The sequence below is a fragment of the Zeugodacus cucurbitae genome, chromosome 3 (genome assembly GCF_028554725.1).
Source record: "Zeugodacus cucurbitae isolate PBARC_wt_2022May chromosome 3, idZeuCucr1.2, whole genome shotgun sequence".
In the NCBI taxonomy this organism is placed as follows: domain Eukaryota; kingdom Metazoa; phylum Arthropoda; class Insecta; order Diptera; family Tephritidae; genus Zeugodacus; species Zeugodacus cucurbitae.
The window spans coordinates 10,893,345-10,911,514 of record NC_071668.1 but is presented as its reverse complement, the minus strand read 5'-3'; the positions used below and the strand labels follow the sequence as shown (position 1 = coordinate 10,911,514).

Here is an 18,170-nt window from a genome sequence, read left to right as displayed (position 1 = left end):
AAATACCCCCACACAGGCAAAAATGATAAGAATATTGTGTAAGCGGAAGCAGCATATTGGCTCTTTCGTTATCTATATACATATTTACAAATATTATTGTGTGTAGTTCAAGAAAAGAAATTACTTTAAAATAATGAATGTCAACATGTAATAATAATTTTAGAATTGGTTTTCATGAATGTACACAGTTGGCTGACAGTGGCGTCGCAGTGCAGGGTGTTGAGCGCATGACTAGGCGGTAGTTTGCGGAGTTCGAAACCCATTTGTATTGGATTTTGTTATAAAAGCTTCTCGACTGTTAATATTGAACTTTCATGTTGTGTTCTAATATGAAAATGTTCATGGAGCATTTTTTGACCTTTGAAGCTTTCAGCAACATAATTTCTTAGTATAAACGTGGCCAAATATTTTATGAAGATAAAGACGAATAAAATTGAATTGATAAGAGAATGAATACTTTTGAGGATTTACCTCATTGTTTTGACGGAGCTGACTATAAATGTACCACTTGATCTTATAGCAGAGACGCCTATAAATCGTGTCATTTTGTACAATTTTGAAAAAAATATTATTCAAATATATAAAGATATATAGCCATCGAAACCGAGTAATCGTAGCAACGAAATCCTTCACTATACTTATATTATATAGAAATTATTCAGCTTAACAGATAACTGATAGCCCAGTCCAGACTATTTTTTTTTTCATCCCACTTCAAGTTCAGGAGCTCTATCCAACTCACATTAATTAGATTTTTTCACTAAGTAAATATTTCTCAAAATAAATGTTATATTAATTTTTATTATAGATACAAACACAAATTATCTAGATAAATATACAAATGAATGTACATTTCCACTTATCATTATTTACATTAATTACCTCATAGACCTTAGAGCGATCTCTGCACTGATTGATAACAACAAGCGGCACAAAAGTAAGCGCTTTCAATTATAATTTAAGATAAGTGTTTACAGTTAAGAGTGCGAATTATAAATAAAAACGGAAGTTGTTTAATACCCGCTAGGGATATTTATACATATGTTTAGGTAAATAGAAGAAAAAATAACGTTTGTTGAGTGAAGCTAGTACTCAATAGGGGCTCAATATGGCTCAATACTAAGAAATAGTGTTTATAGTTAAGAGTACTAAGTATAAAATAACGGAAGTTGTTTAATACCCAGTTGGGATACTTATAATAGCGGGGGTATTTAGGTAGATGGTAGAAAACTATCGTTTTTTTAGCGGAGCCAGTACTCAATCGGGGCTCAATACGGCTCGATACTAAGAAATGGTGTTTACTGTAAAGAGTATTAAGTATAAAATAACGGAAGTAGTTTTATACTCAGTTGTGATATTAGGTAGATAGGAGAAAAATTATCGTTTTTTTTATTGGGTTTATTTTATTTACTCAATAGGGCTCAATACTAAGCAATAGTAAAGTCGAAATACACACGAGTCGGTACGATGTAAGTAAATAATATTAAGATTCTTTGTCTTACTTATTTAAGCTTTCCATGAGCTTCGATGCTAATACTACTCGAGGGGTATTAATGTACAATTTACAGTTGTCAGCTGTCAACAGTCAGTTGTCAATTGTCAACAGTCAGTTGTCAGCTGTCAACAGTCAGTTGTCTCTTTCATTTTGACAATAGTTTTTAGCTTGGAATAGAATTTCAGAATTTAATTTAGAATAAAATATAAAAAAAATTACATTTTCACTAAAAGTCGATAGCAATGTTATTTTTACATAGATCTATATACCAAATATACATATATACATATGGGTAATATAATATAAAGAAATTATAAACAGTTTAGTACGTGATACAAACATTTATTATCGCATCAATGCCTTTATTAATGCAATAAGAACAAAAGTAATTATTGGAAAATTTATAAGAACTACACGAGTATAGAAAAATTGTAAAAAATACAATGTCTTTTAAATGTAATAAAGATAACCAACAATATTAATATTTCCGCGAATCGATAAAACTTGAAAAAATGAACGGAAATATTGATTTGTTTTATTTGATAAGGAAATAAAAGAAAAAAATTTGGTAGAAAGGTCTTGTGATCTTTATTGTCTAGCCATTTGATCTTTATTGCCAACTACACAATCATTCGATTTGATAAATTTATCGGTTAGAACCCAAAATAGAAATAGAGGCTTTTATATTGCGGCCTTTGGAGAAACATTAAAGACAATCGTGAAAGTTTTGAATGACAATTATGATATGTATTTGGATAAAAACGTGAAGCTCAAGGGATTTTACAGATTTTTTGATCAGTTGACCAAAAGGAGAACAGTGTTAACCCTTTTTAATGGTTTTTTTTCGCAGAGTTTTTTTCGTAGAGATCGGATAAGATTCATCTAAAGCTTCACTACAACATTCTAATTAGTGGAAATTCTAAAGTAATATACATTATCGGCTCACTCTTGACATCGATTTTGGTCAGAGTATTTTTCCATTTTTCTCCTAACTCTAAATTGTTCGCAATTAGGTCGTAAGTGTTTGACCTTGAGGCTTTTCCAATGAATAGAACTTCACCTTGTTATATTTGAAAAATTGCACAAGTATATATATTATGTATAAATGGCCTATTTACAAAAAAACCCAACATTTATTATATCACTTTATCAGTTGACTCATCGAATAATATTTCATATCTAAAATCGTTGGATTATTGCCTTAAAATATTTTACTTTATGACATTCCTGTTTGTATTTAACTGCTCTACACCTGCCACAATTAGAACAAACATAATTCCCATATACATTGGGTTTTTGAACAATGAGTGTACCGAAAACTAAATGTAATGGGTGCGTTGGGGGTTATGGCGTTGACATTTTGAAACATTTTAAGCAGAGGAAACTTTAAGTTTGATGTTAAGTTTGAAGATTTGAAGATTATAGAATCCTACCTTTGAGTCATATAGGTCAATGAGTGGCGCTTAAACACACACATTGATGTGTCGCATGACTCTAAGTCCCATGAGTTCGTTAGAGGGCGCAAAACTCTCTCACTCAGTTATCTGATTTGCAGTTTTTGTTGTTGTAGCTTCCGAAAATATGTTCTAAATACTTTTAGAGGATTGCTGTCGAGCCGACAGTCATTTTCCTAATATGAAGCCGGGTTCGATTCCAATGTGAAGTCCTTATTAAATAATATTCTCCTGCAGAAGTGAGTAATTGGCTATTGTCCCAACGTAATGCCCGCTGTTAGATTATAAATCTATGCTAGCTGTGGAAGCTCCCTGGAAGAGGATAAGGTAGAATCATTTCATCACTTTCTTCTAGAATGTCCCGCCTTTGGGAGATTAAGATACAATTTTCTTGGATCTCACTTTCTAAAACAACCGTGCGAACTGACGGCATTCTGCAGATTTGTAGTAGATTCAGTGCACTACTTTGAGTATTAATATATATCAAGGGGTGATTCTGTTTCTGTTTCCATCCATCTGGGTAACCGCCATACAATCTAATCTAACCTAAGGCCTTGGTCCTAATGAGTCTAATAACTGTTTGCGTTCGGTCATTCTCCTAATTGCAGCGCTTAGTCATAGTGTAAGGTATTTCCATCAACACAAGGGTCATTGAATTATACAAACTTTGAAGTGCTTATGTATATATATTTAAAAATACATAGTATATACAGATAAGTTATTGATTAAAATTATTTTGAGTGCGTTCTTTTGTTATGACTACAAATAAGTTGCCTTATCGAACATGCAAATAATTGAAATGTTTTCAAAAAAATCACAAAAAAATTATTTAATCATACAAATTATGCTTACGACCTTACCCACTAAGCTCAGTTAGGACAAGGCTTATCTGCTATGTATAGATAATTTATATAACATAAGTATATTACTTTGCAACTTTTATAGCACCGCCTAACTAACTGCATATAAATTTCAAGAAATTCCAAAGGTGTTTGCTATATACTACCAAGTACATAAGCACATATCACCGTCCACACAACCGTTAATTCCAATTAAAACTCCTTAAATACCCACTGGCGACCATCTTGTTTTAATACAAACACAATTTAATACTCATAAAGTAAACGATATTTACCCGACAATTTTCAATGTTGCTAGCCACCGCACTACAGTTACCACAGCCCCTATGGTTTATTTATGACCAGCGCGGGATTTGTTATCGTGATTGCGGCGAAAGACTAGTAACATTAATACCATATCGTTGGTAAAGGTAATCAATTAATTAAGTAATAAATATGCACACAGAATAACTGGTAATATCAACTAGAATTACACCCTCACATAGCAATATCGATTAGATATCGAATTCTTATTCACAGCGAGTTGACATTTTTTCAGACAAATATTTATCGACTTTTAATCGTCAGTTGAATTTGTTCAATTCTTTGATTAAATCTTGAGGTAATGCTATATTAAAATCGATATTTCTTCCTTGGAGAGAACTACAAAGCTGCTGAGCTTGCCGAGAGTCTCTCAATGCAATCCATTTCGGAGTACCGCTGACTTCTTGTGGTTTACCCTTGGACTGCTGAACCTTGTATGAATTTGGAAGACTTTTATGATCTAGAATAAATCACAAGAGGACTAGTGAGCTCTTACCCTGAACAAGGTTAACTTTTCCCTAGCGGTGGGGTCATTACCGGTCACTATTTAAGGGGCATCCCTCTGGTGAGGCTATCGGATATGAATTCTTGAAGTTAAATATAAGAATATGGTGTATAATCATCTCAGCACGTACGTCCTTTTTGCTTTTCCTTTTTCGCGAGACTGATTTTGAAAAACATTGAATATAAGAACTTTTGTTATCCAAGCGATTTAATTGCAATCGAAATGAATCACTTTAGCGGGTTTAAAATGATCTTCGGAAGTTAGTGGCATAACAAAGAACTTCATTCGGTTTTCGAATCTTTAACCTAGTTCTAAGGAACTAACTTATAGATCCTAACTTATCTTAGATCAGTGGATGGAAGAAAGTTGAACTTTATTTTGAGGAATTATATTTCTCTCTCAAAGTGTTTCTGTGTGTCATCATCCCACTGTCAGCTTTATCATTATTTGTTATGTTATACTGTGATCTTACATATGTATATATATGTAAACACTACTATTTTCCAACTGACCTTGAAAAAACCCATACCACAAATAGGAAGTAAATAGTACAATGGACTACATGTGTTTATATTATCAACAGGTATAATAAACCATATCCGTTCTTAGAAATACAAATTAAGTTCTGTTGTGTTGTTTACCATTTATTGATTTAACGGAACAAAAGCAATACGTTTGCTTGCTGATAAATATATTCCATTCATAAATAACTGGACAGTGACAAGTGTAATCGTAATACATGTAGCAATTGAAGAAATACCGCAATTAAATTTATTGTTTACTGTATTTTAACGGTAAATTGTTGTTATTTAATTAGTTTTTTATACTCTAGCAACAAAACTGCTAAGAGAGTATTATAGTTTTGTTTTATACTCTCGCAACAAAGTTGCTAGCAAGGTTATTTTCGAAAATGGGCAAAATCGGACCATTGCCACGCCCACAAAATGGCGAAAACCGAAAACACATAAAGTTCCATAACTATGCCATAAATAAAGCTATGGAAACAAAATTTGGTACAAACGATCGCACTATGAAGGGGCATATGTGGATGTAATTCTTTTTTTGGTGTGGCTCCGCCCACTTATGGGTCAAAAACCATATCTCCGAAACTACTCGACCAATATCAATGAAACTTGGTTTGTAATAGTTTCCTTACATCCCAATGATATGTTGTGAAAATATGCCAAATCGCTTCACAACCACGCCTACTTCCTATGTACCAGAACTTTGAAGTCGACCTGAATTGTTTACTTTACAATATATAAAGGAAGCACCAGTGCAGATATCGGAATAGAACTTTGCACAAATACTGCATTTATAGTGTGGCAGCCCCCTTCTAAAAATCGCCGAAATCGGACCATAGGTTTTCAAGGCCCCTATATATCGTACATAAGGACTTCGGTTCTTCTAGCCTAATATTAGGGTTTCTAACTTTCAATGAACTTTATACCATATATATGAAGAATATTTGGGTCAAATTGTGTATTATATAATATTAAATAAATAAATTGTGAGAGTATAAAATGTTCGGTGACAACCGAACTTAGCACTTCCTTACTTGTTGTAAAATATTAATATGTTTACAAATACTAATATGACAGCAGTTGGAAAGTATTAATATTTAACAGCTGTGTGCGATTCGTCAAGCTTAAGAGAGTAGCGAATCGAACAAACTAGACTAGTTGTTCAAGCAGACCCGCTAACTTTTTTGTTGCTTTCAAAAATCATGTATTTGCCATTTTGTGTAGAGAGAAATGTTTGAGGTTGAGAAGTGGCCCTAGGAGGAGATTTTTGAATTATAAAAAAAATTTCAAATTTTTTTCGAACGAAGACTATGTCAGTCTCAGTCTTTGATTTCCATTTTTCAGAGAGATTTTTTATATAATAGCCCAAATGTATGGGCCAATCGTAGAGTTCCCATTTTATGTAATGAAGAAGCGATCGCCACTGTAGCGTCGTATGAGACAGAGAATAAGGTTTAATTAAAATCTCAAGGACTTCTCGAATTTTAAAGCACTCAGCATTACAGAGGCTTGTGCGACCCCGCACTGGATCGATAGTCTCAAAAATACTACCTTTATATGGCAATTGGACGTAATTTTTACCAGATTTGACACAAATATTTTCTTCAGAAAATATATGACACAAAATATAACAACAATAAAATTGCAACAACAATTATTTACACAACTATTTATCAATAGCAATAAATAAATTAATGCACTTCAGTAAACGCTTAGCAAACTAGTATATCATATATATTTGCTTGCATTTAATACTATATAAATATATATAGTATTGCTAATGATAAATTTTTGCATTGATACACACAGAGTGCATATACCTTGCGTGCACATGACCTAAATTGCCTATGCCATCAGTAGCACATAGTGCAATAAGTGTTAAATATTGAACACTCGGCCAGCCAACTGTCCATTCTTCACTCATACTTATGCTCAGACGTTTCTACAATTGTATCATAGACTTCCGGCAGCAATGAATACTGTATGTATATACAATCAAATATGTTATCAGCGCCTACTAAGTGGCCTGCAAATTCTTTACGTGAAATCGCTAGTGCTGATAAGTAAGTTGTGGTATGCTTAACATTTTAGTGTTTTTGGTAATGCCTTTGCACGATTTGCATATATAAGTACATACTCTTATAAGAACACACAAAAATGTACAAACTTTAATATACATATATGAGAGCTATATATCATTTGACTATTTCACTTTCATTTTCTTGTTGTTGTGTCTAATTTTGCAAACAATAAAATTTGTATTTATTTCAAGTGTCCAGCTTAAATAACTGTATGTACATATGTATGCTTGTTATTTATTTTTACTTTTGCTTTTCATGCATATCTTATCACAAAAAATGCTTTTCTTTTTTACCAACTGAAGTGAAATTGGTGATAACACACACACCAGGTAATGGCAATGAGAAAAGAATAATGAAGCATGCTTTATGGCACAAGTGTTTGCAGCCTAAAAGTATGCTTTACTATCAATAGTTGAATCTAGTTGCTTTTGCCACCCAGTAAACCAAAATTTTGCATTTTACTTAAGCGCTTTTTAGACTTTGACAGGTTTAGGTTTGACAACTTTCTTTTTAAATTTTTTTCTGAACCATCAACATCTCAAGAATATTTTGTTGAAGTTTTAGGTCATTCGGAGAAAAACTAACGAAGTTACAGCAGGTTGAATAATGGTACCTCTAACTTAGGTTTGCGCGCCTTCCAGCTACCTGCGCTAGGTGTACAAACCAGTGATGCTGTAGGCTGGTAACAGCACTAGACTTCTTTTCGAGGTGCCTGCAGAGATCGACTATAAATCCGTTATTCCTCGCTATTTTTCGATACAACTTTTTTTAAGTATCCTTCAAATAAATCTACAGCAATAATTTTTTCTAAAAAAATTCATGAATTTTTTTTTTTCAACGAAACAAACCTTAACCCCCCTCCCCTTAAAATATTCCCCCATTATTGCGAGTGTCGACTGGTAGTCGAATTACTCCAGTCGATTAAGTCGATCCTATTTTCATTTGTTATTGTGTAACTTGATCGACCAAATTCAAAAATTTCAAACGATTGAGACATTTTTGTTGACAAATGAGCGATTGAAAAGCATTCTCAGTCGTTTGATGAGCGACATCACGGCGTATGAGTAATATATTGTGAGTCCAAGTAATTAGCCAATGCGTATGATTAACATTTTTGCGCCTCTATTCCATTACTGCGCATGAGTGACTTATAGGGGATGAGGTTACTTGAAAGTTACTTACGAAATCTATGCAGTTTATTAAACATGCTATGATATCTTGGGTCTTCAAGGATTCAACCTTTAGGGTTTTCTGGTGAAGAAATAAAATAAAAAATTTCAATTCAATAAAGTTCTACAGTGTATCGATTTCGCTAAAAATGTTGGAGAGTCTTCTTTATAGACTTTATAGTCTCTATCACAGCCTTATCTTCGAATTGTAATTTTTTCTATTTAAAAAAAAAACGAAAAGTTCAAAAAAGTGGCACAAAAATAGATTTTTTTCAGCCAGTCGAAAGTTCGTGAAAAAAGTGTTTTCTATTTTTCTTAGTTCCAACCATAGCGGCATTACTCTAAATTAATAATATTTTTTTTGTTTTTTATATTACTAGGAGGGTTGGAACCCTCCCACGATGGTCACGTGCCAATTTTTTGAGAGCCTCCATTTTAACAGCTTTTTTTTGAATTTCTAACTTTTTATATTCTTTTTGTTCGGTATTCTTCTAATGTAATAAACAAGTTATAAAAAAGGAAATATTGATTTTTTTACGAATTGAGTGACTTCAAATGTATGTCGCTACACCAGCATAACCTCTTAAGGGGTACACCTAGTGTAATGGCATAAGAAAAGGTGATTTTTGGGAATTTTTATTAAAAAAACTACTTTATCAATTATTTCAAAATTTTAAGAACATATTTATACATGTTTCAAGAATATACAGTGATATTTTTGCAGAAAAAAATTAAATATTTTTTAAGTTATAGTCGATCTCCAACGGCGCGAACAAAAGGTCCTTCACTGCTGCAGTGATTCCGGCCTTCTCCGTGGATGAAATCTAAAACAAAATTCTCCTTAAACTAGATAATATTGTCTGTACAATGACCTACGAAAACAAGTAAGGAAGGGTTAAGTTCGGGTGTAACCGAATATTTTATACTCTCGCAATTTATTTATTTAACTTTATTTATATTATATAATACACAATTTGACCCACATATTCGTCATATATATTGTATAAAGTCCATTGAAAGTATGAAACCATAATATTACGTTAGAAGCACCGAGGTCCTCGTTTTCGATATATGGGGCCTTAAAAATCTATGGTCCGATTTCGGCGATTTTTAGAATGGGGCTGTCACACTATAAGCATAGTATTTGTGCAAAGTGCTGCACCGATATCTTCACTAGTGCTTACTTTATATATTGTAAAGTAAACGATTCAGATTGTCTTCTAAGTTCTGGTATATAGGAAGGAATATAGTGGTTGTGAAGTGATTTGGCCTATTTTCACAACATATCGTTGGGATGTAAGGAAACTATTACAAACCAAGTTTCATTGAAATCGGTCGAGTAGTTCCTGAGATATGGTTTTTGACCCATAAGTGGGCGACGCCACGCCCATTTTTCATTTTGTAAAAAAATCCGAGTGCAGCTTCCATCTGCCATTTCTTATGTGAAATTTAGTGTTTCTGACGTTTTTAGGTTAGTGAGTTAACCCACTTTTAGTAATTTTCAACCTAACCTTGGGCGTGGTTATTATCTGATTTCTGTCATTTTTGGATTGTATAAGGAAACGGCTAAAAAACGACTGCAGAATGTTTGGTTTATATAGCTCTATTGGCTTGCGAGATATGTACAAAAAATCTATTTGGGGTGGGGCCACGCCCACTTCCCCAAATAAATTACATCCAACTATGCCCCTTCCTAGTGCGATCCTTCATACAAAATTTTATTTCCATAGCTTTATTTATGACTTGGTTGTGGCACTTTATGTGTTTTCAGTATTCGCCATTTTGTGGGCGTGGCAGTGGTCCGATTTCATTTTCGAAAGCAACCTTCCTATGGTGCCAAGAAATAAGTGTGCCAAGTTTCATCAAGATATCTTAATTTTTACTCAAGTTACAGCTTGCACACACGGACGGACGGACGGACAGACAGACATTCGGATTTGAGCTCCACTCTTCACCCTGATCACTTTGGTATATATAACCCCATATCTAACTCGTTTAGTTTTGGGTGTTACAAATAACCGTTATGTGAACAAAACTATAATACTCTCTTTAGCAACTTTTGTTGCGAGAGTATAAAAATATCAAAAATTGACAATATGGCGGCGTTTAAAAAAAAAAATAGTCGAATTTTACCCAAAATTTTGGTCGTTTTTGGCCTGTCGAAATTCAGTTTTTTGATCAGATCATAAATCGATAGGTCATTGTATTGTATATAAGTGGCTTAAAATCATACTTACAGCTAATCTGCTATTCTAGGGCCATATAATTCACCTTCCTCTTCTTCGAAAAGGGCTTGTTCAGTTCGTGTTATAGGGGCTGGAAGGGACAGTAGACTCTGAACAATACCTCAGTTACGTCTCGTAGCTAATGAGACTCTCTAGCTGGCGAGCGGCTGCTCTTTAAATTGCTATAACTCAAAAACTATTTGAGATATCGATTAGAAATTTTAATATGTTATTTTTAAAGGTGTAATCTACCGAAATATGAAATCTTTTTGAAATTTCACACTAGGTGTGCCCCTTAAGAATTCCATAAATATCGCGGTTTTTTGATATTTCGCTTCATTTTTATATTAGTTTTTTTTTATTTTGTAAAAATTATATGTTAACCTAGGACAAAAAATTACAATATAGATAACAATAAGGATTTTGGTAAGATTCTAAATTTAAATATTTCGATTTGCATGATTTTCGTATTATACTTATTGCCAAAATACAAACTAAATTATTGATAAACAGCTTTAAATACTTTTGTCTCTGTTCCACTATACCGCCACTCGGTCAAATTTGTCAAATTTTTGTTGTTTTAGTTTTTTTGTTTGTTTTTGGTTTAAATATCGTTAACTTCACATAAGCAGACACAAAGTCTTTGCAATTGCTACGTCCGAGCGACTACACCTTATTGACGGCTCAGCACTGCAGCAATCAATGTGAACAGCAACGCGGCCATCGAAACGCCCAGCGCGCTGCTACCGTTACATCTGCTATTCGTGCAGGGTACGCATTTGCTCAACTCAGTACCGTTATTCAGCACCTTCAATTCATTACACACGCTCTCCGTGGTGGTGACACGCGAACAACCACGTTCCACCTGTGCAGTGCCATTCACTGGAATAACAAAATCAAAACATAAATGTTATGTAACTGTTTCGTTCAATTAGACAACTGTACTCACCTTTTTTTTGCACACTGTAGCAGTGATAAGTGTAATTGTCGCCAACCAGTTGCATAGCTTTGGGTGCTTCATAGCTAACTGTACTCGTACTCTCGGTGTCATTGCTGCTGATAGTCACTTCGGGTACCACCAACAAATCAGCAACGGTGCCTACATTGGGTGGTGTGGGTACTGTCACTGGTGGTCCAACAGTGGGTGCTGTGGGTATCGCTTCGGTGGTGGTGCCTTCTGTCGTTGGCACTTCAGTGTTGCCCACAGTCGTTGTTGTTGGTGTAGCGATTGTTGTTGTTGTGATTATGGTGGTGGTTGTGCTCTCCGCGGTGTTAGTGCTTGTCTCTGCGGCGGCAGTGGTGGTGGTGGTGAGGTCCTGTGTTGTGCTGTTCTTATCGAAGAATTCGGCATCGCATGCCTCGAGCGGTGTTTGTTTTGTAATCTTCGCACAATTCTCGCAAACATAACACATGAGCGGTTTTGGGGCGCTGGCGGGGGCGACTGTGGCGCTGTGGCATGCTGTTTGAAGTAGAGAGAGTGGACATTGCAAGAGTTTAGTTGGTATTCAAAAAGAGTTTGGAATATTTTTAAAGTAAGTAGACATAAAACATTTGGTGATTTTTTTTTCTACCGATACAACAACAACAACAATAGTGAATATGTGACGCGATTTTGATAAACAACACACGCTCTTAAAGGGAATTTCGGGATTTTTGATATGCTACTTTCTGCCACCGCAAAAAACTTATTCGTGATAAATAATTTGGTGATTATATTAAAATTATCTTTGGAAATATTACCACAATTTATTTGTTGCTTAAAAAGTCCTTAATTTAATATTGCCAAATGATAAAATATATTTTGATGCGGTGTAAATTTTAGCGAATTTTTATTTTCTTTTTTTTTTCAAATTTTACGCTTAACAATTCTCGGAATTATTTTCACAAACAAAAATATTTCAGATATTCATGTATAACTTTGCTTCCGCCGTTTTCCTGTAGATGTCTCTAAGGTCAAGCACTGGTCGATTAAATCGATTAATTCGTTTTATATCGATCTTGGACATTTGTGTCAATATCAAAATATTTGTAGAGATCTGTTTGCATCCCAAACTTATTCTCAACCGAAAATGTCACTTTTTGAGCCGAATTCTCGACGTTTGCGGGAATGTCTCCAGGGTCAAGCACTGGTCGATTAAATCGATTAATTTGTTTTATATCGATCTTGGTCATTTGTGTCAACATTAACTCAACAAAATATTTGTAGAGATCTGTTTGCATCCCAAACTTATTCTCAACTGAAAATGTCACTTTTTGAGACGAATTCTCGACATTTGCGGGAAATTTTGCTTTTCTTTTTTAATTCCAAGAAAAGTGCGGCTAAGGCTCAACGACATTTGTAACATCGAAATTTGTAACATCGACATTTGTAACCGTTTTTATACAAAAAAAAATTAAATTTACAAAAAAAAACAACGGAAGCAAAGTTGTAGACCTAAAAGATATTTAAATTATTTAATTTTTTATTTATTTTATATGAAAAAATATAAGCAAAAACAGAAAAAAATATTTTTCTTTGTCTCCTGAATTTTTCCATTTCCTAGCAATCTGTTGATCTTCACTATTATCATGACAATTTTAACAACTGTCACTCTTGCTTTGTTTACCTTCAGTACATTGCGAAGACAAAGTAGACAAAGAGAAAAGAGTTAAAGGCAAGCAAGGCAGACATACAGGGCCAGGTTAAATATTTGAGTTGCAACAACAAAGCAGTTAAAGCACATAAATTCATATACTTTAATATATAAGTACTGAGTACTCACGCTTTGATTGACAAGTTGGTTAGAGAAGAGGGTTTTTTTTTTGAATTTTTTATTATATATGGTTTTCAGTTCTATGTTAAGATATTCTAATATTTTTAAACTTCTATATTCTTAACTCAACTAATAATTATTAAAAATAATTGAAATTGCTATGTTTCAGTAAATTACAAAAACATTCCATTTGTGTATTTATTTTCTCTGAACTTGAAGGTTAGCAATTACTTGCACATACATTACCATTAATTTATGCAGACTAGTAATGAAATTTGTATAATTGATTTCACTAGACATTGTATCACTTCTGAAATTTCCCCACGCTTGAAATTTACATTTAATTATATGATTATGGTTATAACGCTACAACTACCGTGTAGGAAATTGTAAGGTAATTGCATTAAAAAAAGACAATATGCTTAAAAAACGAAGCAAATGGTAGATTTAGAAACCATTAAAAGAGTAGGACAACTTAGAAAATAAGGTAATTGGTAGACATAGAAACAATTCATAGAGTAGGAAATAGTTATGATAATCATAAGTAAAGCTCAAGGTAATGCATTGCCAATAGACAATTAGTTTAGAAAAGAAAGGAATTGGTAGATTTAGAAACCATTAATAAAGTAAAAAATTGTATTGTTAGAAAACGAAGCTTTTTCGAAATCGTGCTAGAAATGTGTCAATTGTATCGAATTTCCTGCTGGGTACGTATTGCAAATGCAAATGTGTTTTTTTTTTTTTTTAATATTGAACTGCATTCTCATATGCCACGATTTGTTCTTACAAAATATTGTAATATGAGTATGCCTAATTGTTTGTATCTTTCCCAACTGCAATTCTGTATGAAAACGTAAATGTGTAAAGGAAATAAAGTGTATTGCAATATAATTGCCAACCTTAAACACCTTGTAAGCACTTTTACGAATTTGTATTGCCAAATGTGAATATTGAGTGTCAAACTACTTTTACCAAACACGTTTGTGCATATGCCTTTACATACTTGCTTATATGTACATTATTTATAAATCGCTATATTTACATATAACAGCTTTTGTGGTACTATTTTCGAAAACACTGCGATATTGGGGGCCTTTACATATTAAAATATGTAATAATATTAATTTTATTATTAAAATAATAGTTTAAACAATTTTTTTTATTTTTGGAGTTTCGGGATTTAAAAAAATCAAAATCGGGATCCCGAAATTTTTTCTACTTTTCACTTTTTCCGTACAAATTTAAACTAGTATTTTCAAAAATTGACGGTTTGATGAATGAGGAATGATTTTCAAGGCAAATACTTAATTTCATAATTTTTCAATTATTAAAAAAAAAAACGAAAAAAAACTATTGTACAATAAAAAATCTTCAATAGAAAAAATATTAAAATATTTGTGCATTAAAATGCACAAGAAACGTAAGAAATAGTTTTGTGATTCCGAAAACATAAACCGAAAAACTCTCGGGGTTTTTGATTTAATGCTATATTTTTGCCCAATTTAGAATATTGAGGTATACAGTTGAACTTTCCTAATTCGAATCACAATAATCCACAAAAAACTTCGAGTTAGAGAGACTTCTGAGTTACAGAAGGTAATTTTTATGAAATTTGACTTTTATATCCAATTCAAGTTATGGAAGTTCAACTAGATTTTTTAATAATTGCATTTTATATTATATTTAAATTTTTATTTACACTTCTTATTAATAAAGATAATATTTATTATCTAAATCAAAAAGTAAATTCTGCAGGCTAATATGAAGATATTTATTATCATTTTCATTCACGTGTTCGTGCATGAAAACAACTACTTATAATTCCCACCTACATACATACAATAAATTAATATATTTATTTCCATATGTTAATTAGGCAAGCAGCTTAAGAATTAATCATGTGATATAAGTTGTTATGTAAATATATAAGAAATGTATATATGTATGTAAATATGTTTGCTTATTAGCCGTTTTGCCAAGTAGTAACTAACTGCTTAGATAAATATGTCTGTTAAGTTGGATATTTACAAATATATATGTACATAATCATAAATTCATACACACATTATATTTGTTTGCATAAATGTACTTAACGCTTGTGTGTGTGTGTGTGTGCATTATTTTGAGCATAATTCAATTTACTTTAGTTCACCAGTCATTGTGTACGTAATCTGACATTCAATTAACAGTTTACTGTTTGTACGCAGTTTATTGTGACTGACTGTATATTATACATATGTATATGCAACGATTTTTGCGAATTTCCCACTTGCAATTGCAGTATTTTTTAATTGTCAATTAGTTAGAGGTGTCTAATGAAGTTGTTTGTAATTTTTTTTTATTAGTTAGAATTTTTAACTGAGTTTCGAAGAAGTGAGTTCGAATGGTTAACACAAAACAAAAGTAATAAAAGTAGTTGACTATTATAGAAAATCTTAAATTTTTTGTCATTGATTTTCGAAGTGGTCGAAGTTATAAAAAAATCTTCCAAATCTCAAATTGTGTGTCATTGATTTTCGAAGTGGATGTTCGAAAATTTCGAAGTTATAAAAAAATCTAAATCTAAATTTTTAAAAATTATTATAAAAAAAATCTTCCAAAATTTTCGAATGGTTAACACACTCCTTAATATTTGCAAGCGTTGAAATTTGATTAAAAGTATTGATTAATCTGTTTATATAGTTGACTATTATAGAAAATCTTAAATTTTGTCTCATTGATTTTCGAAGTAGATGTTCGAAAATTTCGAAGTTACAAAAATATCTTTCAAATCTCAAATTTTATGTCATTGATTTTCCAAGTAGATGTTCGAAAATTTCGAAGTTATAAAAATCATCCAAATTTTTTAAAATTATTATAAAAAAATCTTCCAAAATTTTCGAATGGTTAACACACTCCTTAATATTTGCAAGCGTTGAAATTTGATTAAAAGTATTGATTAATCTGTTTATATAGTTGACTATTATAGAAAATCTTAAATTTTGTCTCATTGATTTTCGAAGTAGATGTTCGAAAATTTCGAAGTTACAAAAATATCTTTCAAATCTCAAATTTTATGTCATTGATTTTCGAAGTAGATGTTCGAAAATTTCGAAGTTATAAAAATCATCCAAATTTTGTAAAATTATTATAAAAAAATCTTCCAAAATTTTCGAATGGTTAACACACTGCTTAATATTTGCAAGCGTTGAAATTTGATTAAAAGTATTTACTAATCTGTTTATATAGTTGACTTTTATAGAAAATCTTAAATTTTATGTCATTGATTTTCGAAGTGGATGTTCGAAAATTTCGAAGTTATAAAAAAATCTTCCAAATCTCAAATTTTGTGTCATTGATTTTGGAAGTTGATGTTCGAAAATTTCGAAGTTATAAAAGAATCTTCCAAATCTCAAATTTTGTGTCATTGATTTTCGAAGTGGATGTTCGAAAATTTCGAAGTTATAAAAAAAATTTTAAAATTTTTTTCCAATTTTAAATTTTTTTTTATTAAAAATTTCATAAATGTATACATATCATGCAATATTTATATATAATAAAACTCCTTCATTTCAGGCCCCAACTTTCACATATGTATTTTTAACCCTTAGTTGTTGCACACACAAAAGTCGCACTTATCGAAATTGCCTTAATTTTACTAAAACACGCATTTCAAATAAACATTTTTGTGCTGCTCAAACACTTAATTTGCTCATTTGTGCATTTGCTCAATTGTACAATTTTCATAATTTTAATTTTTTTTTTTTCAATTTTGTCACACTTGATTTCCATACTTTCTATGTAAAAACAGTTTCAACTGGCGTAAATTACCTTGTACTATGCACGCGAGCAACAGGAAGCCCGTTAGTTTTCTTATATTTGTAATTTGTTGCATTTTGTTTTTATTGTTGTTGTTTTTTATTTATTAAAAAATATAGTTTTAAATGAGATTTTTGTTTAATTAATATCAATTGTTTTCTTTTTTAATTTTTTTCTTAAAAGCAATCTAGTTAGTAGTAGATCTGCTGCAAGAAATGCGCACACAATAACACACAAAATAATGCAAAAAAATAAAATTATTTATTATCCTTGCTACTGCACTTTGCTGCTGTTTATGTGACTGGTGCGCGTCAACCGGCGTTTGCGAATTTCAAAAATTAACTGAAAATCTTATGATCCCATTGAAAGTTTTTATATGTGCTTTAGAGCGCACTCACGCTGGTCAGCGGTCTAATTTGTATATGTATGCGTGTGTATGTATGTTGAGCCGATCGCAGCGCGCCATTTACGAACAATGCGGAGCACAAAAGCCAGCTACTGTTTTGCAGTAGCCACGCTTCCGCTTAACTTGCTACTACTTGCACTCCAACTGTTTTGCTCTCTTTAACTCTCTCTCTTGAACACTCTTTCGCTGCTACCGTTGAGCGCATTTGCTCACTGCTAAGCTAATTTTGGCAATCATGCATATTAACTGGCCTGACTGGCCCGCGGCTTTTATTATTATCAGCGACAAAATTATTTGTTGATAAAAAAATAATATAAAATAAAATAAAATCAAAGGAAAGCAGTAAAACCCAAGAGGCAAACACTGAGCGTTTTGCTAATTATAAAAAAATAATTTGAGTTCTGGGTATGCCTTCGGTAAATACCGAATGTGACTGGTTTGTGTGTGCGCATGTGGGAGTTGGCGGTTGCGAAAATTCCCGCCACCGCAAATAAACCACCAGAACAACAACAAAAGCAATAAGGCTGCAAAATTCTTTTTGCTCTTTCTCTTACACTTTTTTTGTTGTTGTTGTGATTGTTTTTGTTCACCTTATTC

The 18,170-nt window shown here is 32.3% G+C and overlaps 1 protein-coding gene and 1 long non-coding RNA gene across 2 annotated transcripts in view; one reads left to right on the top strand and one right to left on the bottom strand.

The window, feature by feature from the left end:
* LOC128920067 (uncharacterized) overlaps window positions 1-18,170 on the top strand; it is a 102,417-nt gene that overhangs the window by 15,174 nt on the left and 69,073 nt on the right. The window lies entirely within an intron of this gene.
* LOC105210826 (probable serine/threonine-protein kinase DDB_G0275165) lies at window positions 11,070-17,517 on the bottom strand. Its single transcript, XM_011181985.3, has 3 exons — window positions 17,180-17,517; window positions 11,566-12,075; window positions 11,070-11,498 (listed from the first exon to the last, which is right to left on the bottom strand). The coding sequence occupies exons 1-3, from the start codon at window positions 17,241-17,243 to the stop codon at window positions 11,290-11,292; spliced, it is 783 nt and encodes a 260-aa protein (XP_011180287.2). The 5' UTR covers window positions 17,244-17,517; the 3' UTR covers window positions 11,070-11,289.